The 24,216-nt window shown below is 44.2% G+C and overlaps 1 protein-coding gene across 2 annotated transcripts in view; it reads left to right on the plus strand.

The window, feature by feature from the left end:
• Positions 1 to 23,616, plus strand: part of igsf21b (immunoglobin superfamily, member 21b) — a 46,050-nt gene extending 22,434 nt beyond the window's left edge. For both annotated transcript variants that reach the window (XM_026154579.1, XM_026154580.1), the window contains 9 exons: positions 13,612 to 13,736; positions 16,938 to 17,059; positions 17,159 to 17,277; positions 17,638 to 17,753; positions 19,182 to 19,695; positions 19,803 to 19,903; positions 20,474 to 20,666; positions 20,745 to 20,783; positions 23,020 to 23,616. In XM_026154579.1, the coding sequence (XP_026010364.1) occupies positions 13,612 to 13,736; positions 16,938 to 17,059; positions 17,159 to 17,277; positions 17,638 to 17,753; positions 19,182 to 19,695; positions 19,803 to 19,903; positions 20,474 to 20,666; positions 20,745 to 20,783; positions 23,020 to 23,099 (1,409 nt within the window). In that variant the 3' untranslated portion in view covers positions 23,100 to 23,616. The remainder of the gene's footprint in view (positions 1 to 13,611; positions 13,737 to 16,937; positions 17,060 to 17,158; positions 17,278 to 17,637; positions 17,754 to 19,181; positions 19,696 to 19,802; positions 19,904 to 20,473; positions 20,667 to 20,744; positions 20,784 to 23,019) is intronic.
• Positions 23,617 to 24,216: the final 600 nt, after the last annotated feature.

Here is a 24,216-nt window from a genome sequence, read left to right on the forward strand (position 1 = left end):
AATTTTATTTATATAGCGCCAAATCACAACATAAGTCGCCTCAAGGCGCTTCATAGATACAGAGAAAAACCCAACAATCATATGATCCCCTATGAGCAAGCACTTTGGCAACAGTGGGAAGGAAAAACTCCCTTTTAACAGGAAGAAACCTCCGGCAGAACCAGGCTCAGGGAGGGGCGGCCATCTGCTGCGACCGGTTGGGGTGAGAGAAGGAAGACAGGATAAAAGACATGCTGTGGAAGAGAGACAGAGGTTAATAACAGATATGATTCAATGCAGAGAGGTCTATTAACACATAGTGAGTGAGAAAGGTGACTGGAAAGGAAAAACTCAATGCATCATGGGAATCCCCCGGCAGCCTATGTCTATTGCAGCATAACTAAGGGAGGATTCAGGGTCACCTGGTCCAGCCCTAACTATATGCTTTAGCAAAAAGGAAAGTTTTAAGCCTAATCTTGAAAGTAGAGATAGTGTCTGTCTCCTGAATCCAAACTGGAAGCTGGTTCCACAGAAGAGGGGCCTGAAAACTGAAGGCTCTCCCTGTCACGGCTCCCGAGGCGAGCCGTGTGGAATAAATGAGGATCCAATCGCAGGCAGTCGTGGAGAAGTGAAGGTGATTTATTGAACACAAAAAGAATGTGGACAAACAGCAAAACGGGGCTCGAACTAAACTAAACTGGGAAACAACTAAACTACAGAGCACAAACCTGAATGAAAACGAGCAGAGGAGGATGACGATGAACAGCAGGGAGAAGACACGGTGGATACACAGACTGACACTGAGTAATACAGACGAACCGGCAACAGGCAGGAGAACACACAGGGCTTAAATACACACACCAGTAATCAGGGGATGAGAGACAGGAGGGCAACACAGCTGGGAGGAATCTGGGCTGACGGGACAGGGGAAACGTAAACTGATCACACTCACATACGACACGGACCTTCACAATAAAACAGGAAACTCAGACACATGGAACCAGACAAGACATTGAACTAAACAGACAGATTCACAAACAGATGGGGTGACACCATAGACAGACAGATTCAGACGCAGACTCAGAGGCAGACCGAATATAACACAGAACTTAAACAATCATCATCTAGAAAATGATAACAAACTAAAAGCGCTGGGTCACCGACCCAGGACCATGACAGTACCCCCCCCTCAAGGGCTGGCTCCAGACAGCCCAGCAGAAACAAAAAAACCGACCAAAACAAAACAGAAAAGGACCCGACCAGGGCGGGCGGAGGGGGCCCAGGACGGAGGGACAGAGTCCAAAAAGGCCCAGATGGCCAAGTTCAGGAGGCCGACCATGCGAATGGCAGCGGGGCAGGTCCGGATGCCGGCCACGCAGTAGGCAGTGGCGCGGAAACAGTTCTGGGGGCCGACCGTGCGGACGGCAACAGCGGCGTGGAAACAAGTCCGGAGGCCGGCCACGCGGAAGGCAGTGGCGGCGTTCAGGAGGGCGTCCACGGTGGCGGAGATGCCCAACAAGCGGCCTGGCAGATGACCGACGATGTGGAGGTGGTAGTAGGGGACCTGAAGGCTGCGTGGCCCCTGCAGCCCCAGGCGAAGCGGAAGCTGGACCAGACGAGGCGGAAGCGGAGGCTGGACCAGACGAGGTGGAAGCGGAGGCTGGACCAGACGAGGCTGATGAGGACGCTGAAGCAGAAGCTGGACCAGGCGATGCTGATGCTGAAGCTGAAGTTGGACCAGGCGATGCTGATGAGGATGATGAGGATGCGGAGGCTGGACCAGGCGAGGCTGAAGCAGAAGCAGAGGCTGGACCAGGTGAGGCTGAAGCAGAAGCCGAAGCTGGACCAGGCGAGGATGATGCTGAAGCCGGAGCCGGACCAGGCGAGGATGATGCTGAAGCCGGAGCCGGACCAGGCGAGGATGATGCTGAAGCCGGAGCCGGACCAGGCAACGGCGAGGATGATGCTGATTCTGGACCAGGCGAGGATGCAGCAGAGGCCGAGCCAGGCGACGGCATGGGTGAAGACACGGAGGCTGCAGCTGGCGTGGATGAAGACACGGAGGCTGCAGCTGGCGTGGAAGCTGGAGACGGAGGCGCTGCAGCAGGTGGCGGCATGGATGAAACTGCTGCTGCAAGCGAGGATGAGGCTGCTGGTGGAGCAGCTGGTGGCTGGACGGGCTCCTCGGGCCCCCCAGCTGACGAGGAAGGAGGCTGGACGGGCTCCTCGGGCCCCCCAGCTGACGAGGAAGGAGGCTGGACGGGCTCCTCGGGCCCTCCAGCGAGAACAGTCTCAGGACCAGTGGGCACAGGGGCACCCTGGAACACACAGGACAAAACCAGCAGGTGCGAGGACCTCTGGCAGGAATAGATCAGAACCAGCAGGCCCACGGGCCTCTGGCAGGAACAGATCAGAACCAGCAGGCGCACGGGCCTCTGGCAGGGACAGAACAGAACCAGCAGGCGCACGGGCCTCTGGCAAACACATAGCAGACTTCAGCCGCCCAGAGCATTGACTCTGCTCAGGCAGTGACAGCCAGGTGCAGTCCTCAGCTGGGTTCCTAGCCTCCAGGGGTCCAGAGTGGGCTGAGGGCTGAAACTCAGCCCCGGGGAAGGCCCTGGAGCGCGTCACAGTCTCCGAACTGGCCAGCTTTTTAGGAATGATTACATTATCATTAGGTTTGACGTTCTGCTTAGAACAAACGGATGAAACACAGTTCCTTTTAGATTGATTTGACTGAGCTTGTTGTACCGGAGTAGCAAGTGACACAGGGTGCAGGGCTAGTGGCTGCTGAACAGGAGGCTGAACTGAGGGTGACTGAAACAATGGTTGGGATGACGACGGTGGTGGAATTGGAGACTGAGCTTGAGGCCGGGCGGCTAACTGAGCTTGAGGCCGGGCGGCTAACTGAGCTTGAGGCCGGGCGGCTAACTGAGCTTGAGGCCGGGCGGCTAACTGAGCTTGAGGCCGGGCGGCTAACTGAGCTTGAGGCCGGGCGGCTAACTGAGCTTGAGGCCGGGCGGCTAACTGAGCTTCCGGTTGCAGTTCAAAAGAATAAACAGTCCTGGTATTATCAGAGCTGGTGTTAATTGTCTCTGGGATATATGCCACAGTTTCAGCAGACCCTGGGTTAGCTGACATGGGTTTAACAGGTTCAGAAGAACAACAGCCCTTTGCTTTCACTGAAGTCTTAAAAATGCCAACCTGGGAGAGATCGGTTATCACGAAGGTAGGTAAGCTTTGTGAATTAGCTCCCACTGACACACCCCGAACAACCCCAGAAGAAAACGTCTCAAAGTTCAGATTGGAGCTGTTATCCTTTTTACTCACCACAGTCGGCCGCTCTGATATCCTGGGGTCCGACTGTGGCGAGGGGCGTCGACGGCGTGAGTGCCGTTTCCCATTTGAAGGCTGGACCGACGGGCCGGGCAGGACACTCTCCGTCGGGTCAGGGAGTGAAGCATGAGTTGCAAGGTGGGTGGTAGCAGGGGGGATAAGATGAAGCTCGTTCAGAACGAAATTCTGTGTGAGCGGGTGAAGTGAGCTGAGCAACCAGGGGAGACCAGAAACTAAGCGCTGTAGCCGAACAGCTATGCCTTGGCGGAATTCTCTCCCCTCATGCTCGAGCCATAAGTTAATTAATTTGTCCACAGAGTAAACAATATCCTCCCGGAGCTCCTCGGGCGGGTTGACTGCTGCTGGGTCCATAGTGGCCGGTTCGTACTGTCACGGCTCCCGAGGCAAGCCGTGTGGAATAAATGAGGATCCAATCGCAGGCAGTCGTGGAGAAGTGAAGGTGATTCATTGAACACAAAAAGAATGTGGACAAACAGCAAAACGGGGCTCGAACTAAACTAAACTGGGAAACAACTAAACTACAGAGCACAAACCTGAATGAAACCGAGCAGTGGATACATAGACTGACACTGAGTAATACAGACGAACCGGCAACAGGCAGGAGAACACACAGGGCTTAAATACACACACCAGTAATCAGGGGATGAGAGACAGGAGGGCAACACAGCTGGGAGGAATCTGGGCTGACGGGACAGGGGAAACGTAAACTGATCACACTCACATACGACACGGACCTTCACAATAAAACAGGAAACTCAGACACATGGAACCAGACAAGACATTGAACTAAACAGACAGATTCACAAACAGATGGGGTGACACCATAGACAGACAGATACAGACGCAGACTCAGAGGCAGACCGAATATAACACAGAACTTAAACAATCATCATCTAGAAAATGATAACAAACTAAAAGCGCTGGGTCACCGACCCAGGACCATGACACTCCCTCCCATTCTACTTTTAAATACTCTAGGAACAACAAGTAGGCCTGCAGAGCGAGAGCGAAGTGCTCTAATGGGGTGATATGGTACTACAAGGTCATTAAGATAAGATGGGGCCTGATTATTTAAGACCTTGTATGTGAGGAGCAGGATTTTGAATTCAATTCTGGATTCAACAGGAAGCCAATGAAGGGAAGCCAAAACAGGAGAAATATGCTCTCTCTTTCTAGTCCCTGTCAGTACTCTTGCTGCAGCATTTTGGATTAGCTGAAGGCTTTTCAGTGAGTTTTTAGGACATCCTGATTATAATGAATTACAGTAGTCCAGCCTGGAAGTAATAAATGCATGAACTAGTTTTTCAGCGTCACTCTGAGACAGGATATTTCTAATTTTAGAGATGTTGCGCAAATGGAAGAACGCAGTCTTACATATTTGTTTAATATGTGCATTGAAGGACATGTCCTGGTCAAAAATGACTCCAAGGTTCCTCACAGCGTTACTGGAGGCCAAGGTAATGCCATCCAGAGTAAGAATATATATATTATATTATATATTTATGTATTTTATTTTATTGTTTACACTATTTAATTTGTAAAATATGTGTACACACACACACACACACACACACACACACACACACACACACACACACACACACACACACACACACACACACACACACACACACACACACACACGTAGAAAAATATTTAGTATACAAATCCAGAAATGCATATACTATTATATATTGTACATATTGTACATATTAGTTTCAGATGTAGCCATTCTTGTATTTTGCTTGTTTACGTTATTGTATTTTGCACAACTCTGTTGCTTGTGAAGCTCGCACACAAGAATTTCACTCACATGTACTGTACCAGTGTACCTGCACATGTGATGTGACAATAAAAGTGATTTGATTTGATTTGATTTGAATCTGGTTAGATACCATATTTCTAGGCTTTTCAGGGCCGAGTACAATAACCTCAGTTTTATCTGAATTAAGAAGCAGAAAGTTAGCGGCCATCCAGGTCTTTATGTCTTTAAGACATTCCTGCAGTTTAACTAATTGGTGTGTGTTATCTGGCGTCATGGACAGATAGAGCTGGGTGTCATCTGCATAGCAGTGAAAATGTATGCTATGTCTTCTAATGATACTGCCTAAGGGAAGCATGTATAATGTAAACAGAATTGGTCCTAGCACTGAACCCTGTGGAACTCCATAATTAACCTCAGTGTATGAAGAGGACTCTCCATTTACATTGGTAATTGGAGTCTATTAGATAGATATGATACAAACCACTGCAGTGCAGTACCTGTAATACCTACAGCATGTTCTAATCGCTCTAATAGGATATTATGGTCGACAGTATCGAATGCTGCAATAAGGTCTAGCAGGACAAGCACAGAGATGAGTCCACTGTCAGAGGCCATAAGAAGATCATTTGTAACCTTCACTAAAGCTGTTTCTGTGCTGTGATGAGCTCTGAAACCTGACTGAAACTCTTCAAATAAGTCATTCCTCTGCAGATGATCTTTTAGCTGTTTGACAACTACTCTTTCAAGGATTTTTGATATGAAAGGAAGGTTGGAGATTGGCATATAATTAGCTAACACTGCTGGGTCTAGAGATGGCTTTTTGAGTAAAGGTTTAACTACAGCTAGCTTGAAGGCCTGTGGTACATAGCTGATTATTAGAGATAGGTTGATCATATTTAAGATCGAAGAATTAATTAATGGCAGGACTTCTTTGAGCAGTTTTGTAGGAATGGGGTCTAAAAGACACGTTGATGGTTTGGAGGAAGTAATTATTGAAGTTAACTCAGAAAGATCAATTAGAGAAAAAGAGTCTAACTTAACATCAATGGTACTAAGAGTAGCTGTAGATAATATTACATCTGTGGGATGATTATTGGTAATTTTTTCTCTAATGATAAAAATTTTATTTGTGAAGAAGTTCATGAAGTCATTACTAGTTAACGTTAAAGGGATTGTTGGCTCAAAAGAGCTCTGACTTTTTGTCAGCCTGGCTACAGTGCTGAAGAGAAACCTGGGGTTGTTCTTATTTTCTTCAATCAGTGATGAATAGTAAGATGTTCTGGCTTTGCGGAGGGCTTTCTTATAAAGCAGCAAACTATTTCTCCAGGCTAAATGATGATCCTCTAATAGGTCTCAAAATGCGTACTTCAAGCATGCGGTCTCTTAATGGACACAGCCATAGACATGCCACACAAGCTTGACAACATGGACACAACACAGACGTGAAACACATGACAGACTGGACAGGAAACATGACACATGATCTATGTGTCATAATCCAATCTATTTTTAAACCAAAATTGGTATTTGAGAATGTTGGTGATACCATGCTTTAAGATGTAAATGCCTATAAAATTGACATAAAATCACTTTTCTTTGAAAACTTTTTGCTTAGTTTGTTGGAGAAAAAGCAAAATCTTGAAATCTTGTGACAATAATGGAATGCATTGTTCTGGAAGAGGCATACCTGAAGTATTTATCACAAAAACTTGTCTGGTAATATACCTGGGCTTTTCCTTCCCTGTCTTGTCTTCCTTTTGTGGTGTGCAACTGATGAGGGTGAGGGGATACTAAAATATAAGGCAAAAATATAAGTGGTAGGCAGACTAGCGATGAGAAGCGATCCGTGACCTCAACTGCATGATCATGAAATCCACTGAGTGGAGCAAGTGTGCTGGCAAAATTTGGAAGAAATGGTGGGAGAAGACATCAGAAGAAATTCTGGACAATGAGAGACCTTGGTAGGGGAATGAGAGGAACCTCAGTCAGGTAGTGACGTGCTCGCAACAGAAGCTCTGATGGTGAAGCATGCTGGGAATTTTTGACGCTCTAGGTAAAGTTGTCACGGTCCCCGTGCCTGCCCAGCCGGCCTCATAAGGCTACACTTGTGTTTTTGCTTTCTCTCTCTCTCTCCCCTACCTCTCTGCCTGGGCGGAGCTCACTGCTGGCTCCTGCCCTTGGCTTACACACCTGTTGGCGATCAGCTGATTTCCCGACTACTATTTGAGGCTGGGCCACAGATTTTCTCATCGCTGGATAATTGTGCTACTAACTTTACCTTCCCGGACCTGTGACCTCCCAGCTGTACGAACGTGTGTGAGTTGGATGTGAGGACGTGAGCGAACGTGAGAGAGAGAGCCTTCCCCTAATCCCTTGGAACCCTGGATTTTTCCCCGTCACTGTATATATTATCGCACTGGTGTGTAAATAAACGGTGCTCTGAGACGTCAACCTGTTCTGCGCTTGAGTCCCTGCTTTCAGATTGTGACAAAAGTAAAGAAAAATTGTTCATAGAGTCGTTGGGGCCATATACATTTACGAAATGTATTTTTTGTTCCATGATAATATCTTAAACAGTGATGTACCTCCCCCTATGGATCTTTGATGAGCTTTAGACTTTGAAATGGTATTGGTTTGTGTGTAGGGATGGCCTATACTATAGAGTGGGGCAAAAAAGTATTTAGTCAGCCACCGATTGTGCAAGTTCCCCCACCTAAAATGATGACAGAGGTCAGTAATTTGCACCAGAGGTACACTTCAACTGTGAGAGACAGAATGTGAAAAAAAAAATCCATGAATTCACATGGAAGGATTTGTAAAGAATTTATTCGTAAATCAGGGTGGAAAATAAGTATTTGGTCAATAACAAAAATACAACTCAATACTTTGTAACATAACCTTTGTTGGCAATAACAGAGGTCAAACGTTTACTATAGGTCTTTACCAGGTTTGCACACACAGTAGCTGGTATTTTGGCCCATTCCTCCATGCAGATCTTCTCGAGAGCAGTGATGTTTTGGGGCTGTCGCCGAGCAACACGGACTTTCAACTCCCGCCACAGATTTTCTATGGGGTTGAGGTCTGGAGACTGGCTAGGCCACTCCAGGACTTTCAAATGCTTCTTGCTTCTACACTCCTTTGTTGCCCGGGCGGTGTGTTTTGGATCATTGTCATGTTGGAAGACCCAGCCTCGTTTCATCTTCAAAGTTCTCACTGATGGAAGGAGGTTTTGGCTCAAAATCTCACGATACATGGCCCCATTCATTCTGTCCTTAACACGGATCATGCTGGTGATATCTTCATCTATTAGTTCTACACGGCGAGTCACTGTCCGCCGTGATAAACTGATTTTCTCAAATTTGTCTTTGGTCTCCGGGCACAAAATACCTGCTGTCTCTACCATACATTCTTTTAAAAACTCGCCCTCTGACAGTGGTTTGCTGGCCTTTGCTATTTTGAATGAAAGCATAAAACTGGCCTTGGTACTTGACTCTTGAATGGCAGTTTGACGGTGAAAAAAACTTTGCTGAGCCTTCAAATTAGCTGCCAACTTCTCAGCAGCAGATTCCCGTTCTTTTGTTGAGAGCTTGCTAGCATAATTTGCGTGCTTTGTGGCAAAGTGACGGCTAATATTATACTCTTTAAAAACCGCCACAGTTTCTTGGCATATCAGGCAAACAGCAGATAATCGGTGTTCAGTGAAAAAATATTTAGTTGTCCACTCCTTTTTGAACACTCGACATTCTCTGTCCACTTTCCTTTTCTTGGGTCCGCTCATCTTCATAGAGGGGCGGTAGGTCACAGGGTAAAGTGCAAACGTGGAGTAATAGGCCTACGCCGCTTCACCTCAACAAAGCCAATATATCTAGAGTGCGCCATCTAGTGAGGAAACATCAGAATTGCAGGGGAAATAAAACATTAACAAGGTTAATTTATTAAATTTTTTTCAAGTTTGGCGGGCCGGATCAAAACGTTTAACGGGCCGCACGTGGCCCCCGGGCCGTAGTTCGCCCATGCCTGAACTAGAGTTATTCAATATTCCAGCGACGAGTAGCTCAGCGCCCCTGCCTTAAGAAGTGTCAGTAACCAAATGCAGAATCACTGGTGATCAGCTGCAGGTGCGTGGGCCAAGGGTGGGAGCTCAATCTGAGCTCCGCCCAGGCAGAGAGACAGGAGAGAGAGAGAGCAAGGCGAGCAAGAGAGGGGAGAGCAAAGGCAGAGCAAACAAAAACAAAAACATTTGTGGCCACACTGGGCTGGCCGGGCAGGCACAGGGACCATGACAACGTGTTCATTTAGTTGGTTGCTTTCATGAGTGTCCACCACAGCAGGTCCTTTGTTTGTCCCCCGTTTCCCCAGTCATGGTCTGTGTGTCTGTCTGGTTTCTCTTGCCTTTCTGTCCCTTGCTCTCCTTGTTCTTATGCCCTTTCTCGTCCCTCCCTCTCTCGCCCCTCCCTCTGTTCCCTGGGTTTCATCAGTCTGCATCTTGGTGTGTATGTTTCACGTACTTCCTGTTTTTGTTTGAAACTAGACAAGAGTCCTGTGTGTTCCATACTCGGTTGTTCTTCCCCTGTCTCGTCAGTTGATTTTGTTCACCTGTGTTCCCCAGGTGTTTCATCTCTGCTCTGACCCCCTCTGATGTATTTACTGTCTGTGTCTCCCTCCGTCCAGTGTGGTGATCTCCCTCATCCTCTGGCTGTGTGTTCCGGCTGGTATCTCAGTTTAGGTTTCTTGGTTTATGTACATAGTCATTCAGCAATAAAGCTGTGTTTAAGTTTAATTTTCCCAATTAGTCTGCATTTTGGGTCCTATATCAAGCCTTCACTGCTACATGACAACAGACCATTGAAAAGATAAATCAAATCAATTTATTTATATAGCACTTTTCACAGGATAAAAACCACAAAGTGCTTCACAATAATATAAAACAGAAATACATAAAATACATCAATGATCAAACATACAGCACAAATTAAAAGCCAATTTAAATAAATGAGTCTTAAGCTGCTTTTTAAAAGAATAAATAAAATCAAGGCAACGCAATGATGGAGGGAGAGCATTCCACAACCTGGGGGCCACCGCTCTAAAAGATCGATCTCCTCTGGTCTTAAAACAAGTTTGTGGGACTACCAACAGCCTTTGATTAGATGATCTCAGGCTGGAAGCCAGTGTAATGAACGTAACACTGGTGTAATGTGCTCTCTTTTTTGTATCTTAGTTAAAAGCTTTGCAGCAGCATTCTGGACTAACTGGAGATGGTCAAGATTCATTTTGCTCAGACAAAGAAAAAGACTGTTACAATAATCTAAGCGAGATGAAACAAAAGCATGAATAACCATTTCTAACTCAGATTTAGACAGCAAAATTCACAGTTTGGAGATGTTTCTTAGCTGAAAAAGGCAATTCCTAATTAACTGACGAGACTGTTGTTCTAGGGACATGGCAGAATCAAAGATCACACCAAGGTACCTGAGGCTAGGGTGAACAGATGAGCGAGAGAACCAAGATGCTGTTTGATATCTGGTTGTCGGGGGCAATAATTAATGTTTCTGACTTCTCAGAGTTCAGCTGTAAGTAGTTGTGACCAAGCCGCTATTCAATGGAAGCTAAACATTTAATTAAACAGGACAGTTTATGGACTTCCATTGGCTTAAAAGAGCAATAGAGCTGAATATCATCAGCATAGAAGTGATAAGACACCTCAGGGAACTGCCTAATTAGAAGTCCTAGAAGTAACATGTACAAAAGAAAAAGAATAGGACCCAGAACTGAACCCTGCGGTACCCCACATGTCAGATCTTTAGAATGTGACATAAGTCTGACTGATTTGGGCTGGTTGGTGAGGAGATCAGTGATACAGGATCAGATGGTATCCTCTGTGGACTGATTTGCTCTGTAAGCAAAGTGGTAGGGGTCCAGAGAGGGCAGTAGGCAGTCTCTGATATGCTGAGACACTCGAAACACTTCATGACTGAAGATTTAGGGGGTATAGGTCTGTAGTCATTGAGGAAGTCTATTACAGGCTTTTAGGGAATGGGAATCATTATGTAGGCCTTCAGACAGGTGGTAATGGTGGCATGAGTCAGGCAGAGGTTAAACAACCTGATGAAGATCCCCTCCCAGTTGGTCCGCACAGGCTTTGACCACAGCCCCATGCCATCATGGCCACAAAGCTCTCTTGGAGTTCACCACTCTCAGTTGCCTCCTTACCTCATGCTCCTAAAGGGAGAGTGCTGGGTGAGAAGGAGGGGGAGGTGAGGTGACGCTGAGCAAAGAAGTTGTTGAGCTGCTCTGCTAAGTGTGAAACTGAAGGCCTCATCCTCCTCCTGTGAGCCTCCTTAGCTTGTTTGACACCCCTCCTAGAGTTGGCTCTGGCAGTGCTGTACAGAAAACTTTCCCTCAGCTGGAAGGCAGAGTTACCAGTTCTGATCAGAGCCTGTACTTCTCTCGTGATCCAAGGTTTCCAGTTAGGAAAAACTGTTATATTCTCAACACAGCACTTAATGTAGAAAAGGACAGACTAGGTGAAGCTCTCCAGGTCCTGCTGTTCAAAGATGAATCAGTCTGTCAGATCAACACCTGTAGCTGGATGAGAGCACCATCTGGCCATGTTTTAGTGACCTGGGTGCTTGGAGGGGTTTGTTTCCTGAGGATGGTTTAAAAACAGATGAAGAGCAGAGACGAGTGGTCATATTGTCAGAGGTGGGGGAGGGGTGTCGCTTGATGTTACTGTGCACATGGTCCAGTGTCCTGTTGCCCCTGGTAGAGCACTTTGGGGAGTACAGCTTTCAAATAAATAAAGTCCTCAGCAACAACATGCCTCAGCCTTGATGTATATACAGGGAGTGCAGAATTATTAGGCAAGTTGTATTTTTGAGGAATGATTTCATTATTGAACAACAACCATGTTCTCAATGAACCCAAAAAACTCATTAATATCAAAGCTGAATGTTTTTGGAAGTAGTTTTTAGTTTGTTTTTAGTTTTAGCTATTTTAGGGGGATATCTGTGTGTGCAGGTGACTATTACTGTGCATAATTATTAGGCAACTTAACAAAAAACAAATATATACCCATTTCAATTATTTATTTTTACCAGTGAAACCAATATAACATCTGCACATTCACAAATATACATTTCTGACATTCAAAAACAAAACAAAAACCAATCAGCGACCAATATAGCCACCTTTCTTTGCAAGGACACTCAAAAGCCTGCCATCCATGGATTCTGTCAGTGTTTTGATCTGTTCACCATCAACATTGCGTGCAGCAGCAACCACAGCCTCCCAGACACTGTTCAGAGAGGTGTACTGTTTTCCCTCCTTGTAAATCTCACATTTGATGATGGACCACAGGTTCTCAATGGGGTTCAGATCAGATGAACAAGGTGGCCATGTCATTAGTTTTTCTTCTTTTATACCCTTTCTTGCCAGCCACGCTGTGGAGTACTTAGATGCGTGTGATGGAGCATTGTCCTGCATGAAAATCATGTTTTACTTGAAGGATGCAGACTTCTTCCTGTACCACTGCTTGAAGAAGGTGTCTTCCAGAAACTGGCAGTAGGACTGGGAGTTGAGCTTGACTCCATCCTCAACCCGAAAAGGCCCCACAAGCTCATCTTTGATGATACCAGCCCAAACCAGTACTCCACCTCCACCTTGCTGGCGTCTGAGTCGGACTGGAGCTCTCTGCCCTTTACCAATCCAGCCACGGGCCCATCCATCTGGCCCATCAAGACTCACTCTCATTTCATCAGTCCATAAAACCTTAGAAAAATCAGTCTTGAGATATTTCTTGGCCCAGTCTTGACGTTTCAGCTTGTGTGTCTTGTTCAGTGGTGGTCGTCTTTCAGCCTTTCTTACCTTGGCCATGTCTCTGAGTATTGCACACCTTGTGCTTTTGGGCACTCCAGTGATGTTGCAGCTCTGAAATATGGCCAAACTGGTGGCAAGTGGCATCTTGGCAGCTGCACGCTTGACTTTTCTCAGTTCACGGGCAGTTATTTTGCACCTTGGTTTTTCCACACGCTTCTTGCGACCCTGTTGACTATTTTGAATGAAACGCTTGATTGTTCGATGATCACGCTTCAGAAGCTTTGCAATTTTGAGACTGCTGCATCCCTCTGCAAGATATCTCACTATTTTTGACTTTTCTGAGCCTGTCAAGTCCTTCTTTTGACCCATTTTGCCAAAGGAAAGGACGTTGCCTAATAATTATGCGCACCTGATATAGGGTGTTGATGTCATTAGACCACACCCCTTCTCATTACAGAGATGCACATCACCTAATATGCTTAATTGGTAGTAGGCTTTCGAGCCTATACAGCTTGGAGCACGACAACATGCATGAAGAGGATGATGTGGACAAAATACTCATTTGCCTAATAATTCTGCACTCCCTGTACAACAGAGCAGCAGTGAATAGTATAAGAAACTACAGGACTATTGACTGTGCAGAACCTTTCTATTCACTGCAGGAGTCTTATCTTCCTCTGTTTTCTTCTTGGCAGGTTATTTAACCGTTACTAGTGAATCTCTTCCTCCTGTCGTCATTGGAGATACAGTCACACTCAAGTGCAACTTCCAAACAGATGGCAGCCTGAAAGAGATTGTGTGGTTTCGGGAAAGCGAACAGGTAAAGTTAGTTAGCTTTGAGCTGAATGATGATCTTGCGTGTGTAATGCTGCAACAAGAGTACTGAGAGGGACTAGAAAGAGAGAGCAGATTTCTCCAGTACTGGCTTCTCTTCATTGGCTCCCTGTTAAATCCAGAATCAAAATCCTTGTCATCACATTACAAGGTCTTAAATAATAAGGCCCCATCTTATCTTGAAGACCTAATAGTACCGCATCACCCCAACCAAACACTTGGCTCTCAGACTGAATCAGAGTCAAAATGACTTTTATTTCCAAGTTTGTGCGTGGATCTTGCTGTGGTGTTATGGTGAAAAGTATTTACAGTATATGTAATATATACATCACTGTATAAATATTAACAATAAATACACATAAAAGAAATATATAATACCTAGTACCTACAGTTATAGAATACAAATGATAAATTAACAAATATGTAAGATTATGAGTGAGAGGAGTGCAAAATGTAGATAGGAAATGATGTGCAAAGTCTTTATAGCCTGAGTATATTGTATTTCCGTTGTTTTTTCCTATCAGCCTACCTCTCTGACATGTCTTCCCAATGTGATGTTTGTGTAAAGTTTGGTCAGAAGGTTCCTTTGTAAGTGCGCATGCACCATTAGCGTGCTGCCTGATGTAACCTATAATTTCCTTCGGGATTAATAAAGTATTCTGATTCTGATTCTGATTTACAACAAAGTGCAAACACCGGTTACACTCAGCAGAAGGGCCAGATTACACTTTTCCAAAAAACAGAGCCTGCATAGTTAAGGGGGAAAAAATTTTTTTGGGCAGATATGAAATAGACAAGATAAATTTATACCAGAATCATGGGAAGAGAAAAATATGATAATGGAAAAGCAACAGCCCATGATGTGCCAGCATGTGCCAGTGTGTTTATCTAATTTTACAGATGGATTTATTGATGTGGCTGCTATGTCAGTCTGACTTCTGAAGTGCACAGGGCTATATTTAATGCTTAGATTCAGTCAAATGATGCAAAACTGATCGGACAGTACTTCAAACTACTGATGGACAATGACCCAAAGCCAGCTGCAAAATACACCTAAGAGTTTCTCATGGCAAAGAAATGGGATATTCTTCAACCGCTGCGTTAGTCAACTAATCTCAACACAAAAACTGGAAATACATTTTTTACTTTTTTATGTTGGGGTTGGCAAATTGCACATGTCAAGGCTGATATAGGACTTTCAAATTGATACCATAGGCGTGTCTACTAAAACTCTCAGGCGATTTTGAATCTCAGTGACCTCAACTTGAAGGTTAGAGGTCAGAGGTCAAGCTTTCTGAAATGGTAAATGGTAAAATGGTAAATGGCCTGTATTTATATAGTGCTTTACTAGTCCCTAAGGACCCCAAAGCGCTTTACATATCCAGTTATCCACCCATTCACGCACACATTCACACAATGTTGTAAAGCGATAACTCGAGACGGAAATCACATAAGATTTTGAAACTGATACCATAGGTGTATCTGTTTGGAAGCTGAGGCGTGCATAAATTCATACAGTGGGGCAAAAAAGTATTTAGTCAGCCACCGATTGTGCAAGTTCCCCCACTTAAAATGATGACAGAGGTCAGTAATTTGCACCAGAGGTACACTTCAACTGTGAGAGACAGAATGTGAAAAAAAAAAAATCCATGAATCCACATGGTAGGATTTGTAAAGAATTTATTCGTAAATCAGGGTGGAAAATAAGTATTTGGTCAATAACAAAAATACAACTCAATACTTTGTAACATAACCTTTGTTGGCAATAACAGAGGTCAAACGTTTACTATAGGTCTTTACCAGGTTTGCACACACAGTAGCTGGTATTTTGGCCCATTCCTCCATGCAGATCTTCTCGAGAGCAGTGATGTTTTGGGGCTGTCGCCGAGCAACACGGACTTTCAACTCCCGCCACAGATTTTCTATGGGGTTGAGGTCTGGAGACTGGCTAGGCCACTCCAGGACTTTCAAATGCTTCTTACGGAGCCACTCCTTTGTTGCCCGGGCGGTGTGTTTTGGATCATTGTCATGTTGGAAGACCCAGCCTCGTTCCATCTTCAAAGTTCTCACTGATGGAAGGAGGTTCTGGCTCAAAATCTCACGATACATGGCCCCATTCATTCTGTCCTTAACACGGATCAGTCGTCCTGTCCCCTTGGCAGAAAAACAGCCCCATAGCATGATGTTTCCACCCCCATGTTTCACAGTAGGTATGGTGTTCTTGGGATGCAACTCAGTATTCTTCTTCCTCCAAACACGACGAGTTGAGTTTATACCAAAAAGTTCTACTTTGGTTTCATCTGACCACATGACATTCTCCCAATCCTCTGCTGTATCATCCATGTGCTCTCTGGCAAACTTCAGACGGGCCTGGACATGCACTGGCTTCAGCAGCGGAACACGTCTGGCACTGCGGGATTTGATTCCCTGCCGTTGTAGTGTGTTACTGATGGTGACCTTTGTTACTTTGGTCCCAGCTCTCTGCAGGTCATTCACCAGGTCCCCCCGTGTGGTTCTGGGATCTTTGCTCACCGTTCTCATGATCATTTTGACCCCACGGGATGAGATCTTGCGTGGAGCCCCAGATCGAGGGAGATTATCAGTGGTCTTGTATGTCTTCCATTTTCTGATGATTGCTCCCACAGTTGATTTTTTCACACCAAGCTGCTTGCCTATTGTAGATTCACTCTTCCCAGTCTGGTGCAGGTCTACAATACTTTTCCTGGTGTCCTTCGAAAGCTCTTTGGTCTTGGCCATGGCGGAGTTTGGAGTCTGACTGTTTGAGGCTGTGGACAGGTGTCTTTTATACAGATGATGAGTTCAAACAGGTGCCATTCATACAGGTAACGAGTGGGGGACAGAAAAGCTTCTTACAGAAGACGTTACAGGTCTGTGAGAGCCAGAGATTTTCCATGTTTGAGGTGACCAAATACTTATTTTCCACCCTAATTTATGAATAAATTCTTTACAAATCCTACCATGTGAATTCATGGATTTTTTTTTTCACATTCTGTCTCTCACAGTTGAAGTGTACCTCTGGTGCAAATTACTGACCTCTGTCATCATTTTAAGTGGGGGAACTTGCACAATCGGTGGCTGACTAAATACTTTTTTGCCCCACTGTATCTATATGGTCCGCCTCCTCTAGTTCAATTGATTCTAATTCTAATGTACTTCTCCCTGGCAGATTATTGAAGGAGCCAGTGCCAAGCAAAAGATTTTCAGCTATAATGCCATGTACAACACTAGCTACTCCAACATGGAGGACAACCGCAAACGGGAGGACCTAGTATACCAGTCAACAGTTCGGTGAGACTAGTACACTGAAATAGTGTTTTTGTTATGCTCTATGATAATTTTCCACAGAAAATCTGAGTTGTTAATAAAAATCATTCTTTGCATGAACAGACTTCCAGAAGTTCACATGGAGGATGATGGCCTGTATGAGTGCCATGTAGGGATTTATGACAGAAATTCCAAAGACAAAGTTATTCTAGCCTCTAGCAGTATCACCCTCACTGTCATAGGTATGTATTCATACTCATGTTGTCCCATGAACATCTCTGGCTGTATCAGTGGTTTTCTCTTGGCACCATGTATATCTTTTACTAAATTCTGTAGTAATTTATGGAAGTATTGTAAAGTATTTCATTATAGCTATAGTTTGGTTATAATTTGCCATTGGTGTATATTTTACAGGAAGAATTCATTACACTGGGGTAATAAGTTGTAAAAATAGTAAAAAAAAACATTATTGTAATGTTTTGAAATTTTTGCTCTTTAAGGTCTTTGCACTCCAGTGTCAGCTCAGCTTCATTAAACACACCTTCAATGAAATGAAAGCACCTTCCTCTTTGACTGCCTTGGTCATTGTATTTTCTCTCCAGTACCTCCAAAGTCTATCTCTGTGGTGGTGGCCAACAGCCCAGCTCCATTCAGCCGCTACGAGGCTCAAAACTTCACTCTGGTTTGCATTGTTACAGGAGCAAAACCAGCTCCCATGGTGAGATGGAGAATTTTTATGTCTTTATCTCTCTTGAAAGATTTGGTATTTACATCACTGCTAAGTATGTGAGGAAGGATAACTTAATTGTTGATCATCAGCCTATTTATGAATATGGAAACAACTCAAATATTTTCCTGATAGAGTTGAAAACTGTGTTCTTTCTTTCACTGCAGAATTAATTTAGTGTGCACTGCTGGATTTGGTTGGTGCTCACATAAAAAGAGCAATAACCCCTACTTGATGCACCCTACAGCAGTTGGAAATTTGGAAGCAAAAAAGCTATTTAAAACTGTGTTCTGTACCCTGGATGACCTCTTTTGAACATTGGAATTGGGAATTTATTGCATTGGGAATTAATATTGGAGAATATTATGTGGCTGTAAGCAGGAAAACTCCAACAATCAGCAGTGCAGTGACAGCTCCTTTATTTACAGTATGCTTTCGTGTTTTCCACTTATGAAGCCAACAGAATTAGAGGCAATGTCATTTTAGAAACATAATTCTGGCTACCCTCCCTCCCTCCTCCCCCCCCCCCCCCCCCCCCCCCTCTTGCCCTCAGCAGAGATAGTTTCAGCCCTATCCCAGGCAGTGACCCTGAACTAGATAAGCAGAATTAAATAGATGGATACAATTCTTGCTGAAAATGCCACTACAAAATAAAAAAGCAATAGAGCAAGAACAATGCAGACCCATCTTATAGCAAAATGCAAAAGCTCTTATGTACACTGAAAGGATGGTTAGATTTTGTTATTCACCCTGTTCCTATTTCATTTCCCCCTTCTGCACTGTAAGCCTGTTTGGATGCCTAAACCTAAATGACTAAAAACAAAGATAAATCTAAACATGTTGCCACACGGGGAACAAATCCTGTATGTAAAGTTGTCTTAGCACTACCAACCCCTGAGAAGTGTCTGCTATCAGTGAAGACAACAGGAGCAAGTGCAACTGCCAATAACCTTGATAATGTCCAAGTTGGTGTCTATATCATAGACTTGTAAAAATTACAACCTGACGATTATTTGATTTTCCTGGTTGCTGCTTAGCCGTAAAAGGCTGAGTTATTATTATCTACTGGGCGGGTGGGAAAACAGGCGGCATGGACTTCCAAATGAATTAATAGCACAGGTGCAAATACTAAAAATCTCAGTGACCTCAACTTCAAGGTCAAGGTCAAAGGTCAACTTTTCTGAAAATCACCTGGAAGATTTCAGATTTAAACCATAGATCTATGGAGGAGGAGCCTGAGGGGTAGCACTGGTGGCTGCCAGCATTTTTAAAAATTTTACAGCTGTGGATGAGACTCACATTTCTGCACTATCCTACTAACTTTAACACACACAATGGAGTTCTCCAGCTGAACTTGACTTATGATTAAATGTCTTCAAAATGCCTAGTGAGCTAAGTTTTTCTCTCTCTGCTGTTTAGGTATACTTCAAGAGAGATGGTGAGCTTATTGATGTTGTGCCAACAGCCCAGTCTTTTTCTTCAGTAGGAGTTCAAAGTAAGAGCCCAGGTCACAAAAAGAGCTGGACTATGAACCAGGCAGGGCTTTGGAGTACCCAGGTGTTGACCAGTCGAGATGTTGATGACACCAAACTCCAGAGGACCCTGCTGGAGCAAGAGGAGAAGCAGGCCAGGCTAGACCATAATGGACCTGTTGACTCTCAGGGCCAAGAAGAAGAGTCCGAACTGAATCCTGAGGAAACCACTGAGATTATCCCTGAGACAATAGTGAGCAGGGAATTTCCCCGCTGGGTTCAGACTACTGACCCTCTCTATTACTTCTATCACCGGCAGCAGGCAGCAGGCGATGGCACCATGGAGGTTAGAGCCATGCTAACCTGGAGCCTCAACCCCCAGCTTGACAATGAGGCTCTATTCAGCTGTGAGGTCAACCACCCAGCTCTATCCATGCCCATGCAAGCTGAGGTCACATTGGGTGAGTCATTCACTAACTGGCTGAGCTAACATGCAAACAGAGTTGTTTTTAAATCCAGTCACATGTGTTCAGTGTCCAGTGTGTTATTTTTACATTTTTCCTCTTAGCTGCTCCCAGAGGACCTAAGCTGTCCATGAGTCCCAGTAAAGCCAAAGTGGGAGATACAGTGCGGATCACTGTCCAGGGCTTCCAGCTGGGACCTTCTGCAGTGAGTATTCAACACAGAGACTCTAAAAATCATTGTGAAGTTTAAAAATCTGAACTTGTAGTACACTGCAAAAACTCAAAATCTTACCAAGTATATTTGTCTTATTTCTAGTCAAAATTATCTCATTACACTTAAAATAAGACACAATCAGCTACAGGGCAACATTTCAGTAAGCTAAAGGAACTTGTTTCAAGACAGTGAATCTTGAAACTAGAGAAAAACTAGAGATTTTTCACTTGTTCCATTGGCAGATTTTTTCACTTAATACAAGATATTTTAGCTTAAAATAAGTGAAAAAATCTGCCAATGGAACAAGTGAAAAATCTCTAGTTTTTCTCTAGTTTCAAGATTCACTGTCTTGAAACAAGTTCCTTTAGCTTACTGAAATGTTGCCCTGTAGCTGATTGTGTCTTATTTTAAGTGTAATGAGATAATTTTGACTAGAAATAAGACAAATATACTTGGTAAGATTTTGAGTTTTTGCAGTGTACTTCTGTTGGATAGCTGTGACAGTTTCAATGGCATAAAATTTAAAATGCTTCTCATGCTCACACACCTGTGTGTCCACAGAGTGAAGTCTTCCCTGAGCCAATGTTCACTTGGACCAAGGTTGGTGGGGATCTGCTCGATGGCAGAGCAGTCCATAACGGAAGGGAACTCATCCTGGAGAGAGTCCCTGCTGAGCTCAATGGCTCCATGTTTCGCTGCACAGCCCAGAATCCTCTGGGCTCCACGGATACCCACACCCGCCTGATCGTGTTTGGTGAGTTGTTTGTGTAGGGATTAGTTCTGATCAGTCAATGCTTTCGGTCTTTTCAAAGCGAATCTTGTGTTTTTACAGACAACCCAAGACTGAAGAGAGGAAAAGAACATTACATTGGTACGTCAGTTTCAGTACAGCTACAACTGTGACGGTGGCAACTTTGCACGAGTCTAAAAGAAAAACAAGAAGTATAAAAAGAGAGTGACCTCAAGGTGTGGGCTTTTTGGGAGTTCCCAGCACATTTTAATAACTACACATAATCTGATTACCTCCAGGAGGTAGGGCAGGTCATCTGCTACTCAAAGGTCGGTGGCTCAGTCGCTGGCTCTTCCAGTCCACAGTGCCCTGAGTGAAGATACTGAATCCCAAATTGCAAATTCATGATAGAAAACAGTTAAAGGCATTGAATTACAGTGGGGCAAAAAAGTATTTAGTCAGCCACCGATTGTGCAAGTTCCCCCACTTAAAATGATGACAGAGGTCAGTAATTTGCACCAGAGGTACACTTCAACTGTGAGAGACAGAATGTGAAAAAAAAATCCATGAATCCACATGGTAGGATTTGTAAAGAATTTATTCGTAAATCAGGGTGGAAAATAAGTATTTGGTCAATAACAAAAATACAACTCAATACTTTGTAACATAACCTTTGTTGGCAATAACAGAGGTCAAACGGTTACTATAGGTCTTTACCAGGTTTGCACACACAGTAGCTGGTATTTTGGCCCATTCCTCCATGCAGATCTTCTCGAGAGCAGTGATGTTTTGGGGCTGTCGCCGAGCAACACGGACTTTCAACTCCCGCCACAGATTTTCTATGGGGTTGAGGTCTGGAGACTGGCTAGGCCACTCCAGGACTTTCAAATGCTCCTTTGTTGCCCGGGCGGTGTGTTTTGGATCATTGTCATGTTGGAAGACCCAGCCTCGTTTCATCTTCAAAGTTCTCACTGATGGAAGGAGGTTTTGGCTCAAAATCTCACGATACATGGCCCCATTCATTCTTTCCTTAACACGGATCAGTCGTCCTGTCCCCTTGGCAGAAAAACAGCCCCATAGCATGATGTTTCCACCCCCATGCTTCACAGTAGGTATGGTGTTCTTGGGATGCAACTCAGTATTCTTCTTCCTCCAAACACGACGAGTTGAGTTTATACCAAAAAGTTCTACTTTGGTTTCATCTGACCACATGACATTCTCCCAATCCTCTGCTGTATCATCCATGTGCTCTCTGGCAAACTTCAGACGGGCCTGGACATGCACTGGCTTCAGCAGCGGAACACGTCTGGCTCTGTGGGATTTGATTCCCTGCCGTTGTAGTGTGTTACTGATGGTGACCTTTGTTACTTTGGTCCCAGCTCTCTGCAGGTCATTCACCAGGTCCCCCCGTGTGGTTCTGGGATCTTTGCTCACCGTTCTCATGATCATTTTGACCCCACGGGATGAGATCTTGCGTGGAGCCCCAGATCGAGGGAGATTATCAGTGGTCTTGTATGTCTTCCATTTTCTGATGATTGCTCCCACAGTTGATTTTTTCACACCAAGCTGCTTGCCTATTGTAGATTCACTCTTCCCAGTCTGGTGCAGGTCTACAATACTTTTCCTGGTGTCCTTCGAAAGCTCTTTGGTCTTGGCCATGGCGGAGTTTGGAGTCTGACTGTTTGAGGCTGTGGACAGGTGTCTTTTATACAGATGATGAGTTCAAACAGGTGCCATTCATACAGGTAACGAGTGGGGGACAGAAAAGCTTCTTACAGAAGACGTTACAGGTCTGTGAGAGCCAGAGATTTTCCTTGTTTGAGGTGACCAAATACTTATTTTCCACCCTAATTTACGAAGAAATTATTTACAAATCCTCCCATGTGAATTCATGGATTTTTTTTTCACATTCTGTCTCTCACAGTTGAAGTGTACTTCTGGTGCAAATTACTGACCTCTGTCATCATTTTAGGTGGGGGAACTTGCACAATCGGTGGCTGACTAAATACTTTTTTGCCCCACTGTAAGTGATGAATCAATGTGTCAAAAGTATTTACAGTACAAGGTTTATTTTTGAAACTGTTTGCAGTTTTTATTTATTTATATAGTATTTATGCACCAGGTGTGTAGTTAGAAGAAAGGACAGTGTGTTTGTCAGTGTGACACTTTGATGTATTTGTGATCATTTTCAAACTTTGGAGTTTTGCGCGCACACACACACACACACACACACACACACACACACACACACACACACACACACACGTACTGGATTGATAGATAACAGGACAAACTGGCTGGTTGACAGTACAAATACCACATGCTTGGATAGGAGGTTGTTACATCAGCATTTGAATTTTGTCTTGTTTGTGTGCAGCCATCAACACAGCAGTCGGTCGGCACTCCTTCACATTATCCACCATTCTACTGCTGAGATTCACCTGTGAGCTGACGTGACCCGAAGCTCTGCTCTGCTGCTAAACACACTACCCAACTTCCTGAGGCACCATCAGTGACCATCAAGTAGTTAAACCTCCAACCAGTCCTTCTGCTTGAGCACCTAGGAGGAAGGACTCATTCTGATTCTGCATTAGACACAGAATGAAGTTTCAGAGGCAATTTACATGTAATCTTGGGAATACTTGAGATTTACCACTACCATAGGGATAATAGTAGATAGATTGTAAGTCAGCATTATCAGCTGCCGGGATTTTGATTCATAGCATCACTCCGACTGCCAGATTTATGTTATATAAACAAAAACAAAAACCCACAACCCAGGCCAACTCAAAGACACATCAAATATTGATTAGTTAGGGCTATTATTCAAAAAGATCTGGTGAACAAGTTCTCTAGAAATCATCAAATCTGGACAGCTTTCACGTTCTTACATAAAATAGCTGATGTTTTGGGGGTCTGATTGTTCCTTCTAGTGATGGGATTTCCAGCTCTTTTTAGAGAACCGGATCTTTAGGCTCGGCTCACTAAAAAGAGCCGGCTCTTTCAGCTCCGAACCGGCTCTTCAGGTTGTTTTGTTGCTTTAATTTATTTATTTTAAACAATAATATAAAATTATGCACAAAAGGAGTTACCGTACTAATGTAAAAAAAATGTGGTTTTATTTATATATGTTTATATATAAATATATGTGGTGGCCCCTAGAGACAAAGCACGTACAAACTCCAAAAAGCACATACAAATTCCAAAACACATTCCTAGAGTTAACTGAACTTCCAAAACAGAGCTACCTAGATCACTTAAATTACACAATTGAAAGCATATGTGTATGGTTTGTGTATTTATACACAAGCACTCATATATATTCAAATAAATAAACAAAAAATGTTCATTTACCTGTTACTACCACACACCAAATGCGGTCGTTGGTACTTGCTGGCTTGTGTAGCCACTAGGTAACAAAAGCTCAACACTGCACCTAGCATTCTGGAGCACTTCTGTTGTGTTTTGTACGTGTTTTGGAGATTTACGTGCTTCAGGGTTTGTACGTGTTTTGAAGTTTGTATGTGCTCTGTCTCTAGGGGCCACCGTAAATATACTTTTATTTATTCACTCC

The sequence above is a fragment of the Astatotilapia calliptera genome, chromosome 20 (genome assembly GCF_900246225.1).
Source record: "Astatotilapia calliptera chromosome 20, fAstCal1.2, whole genome shotgun sequence".
Taxonomy (NCBI): Eukaryota; Metazoa; Chordata; class Actinopteri; order Cichliformes; family Cichlidae; genus Astatotilapia; species Astatotilapia calliptera.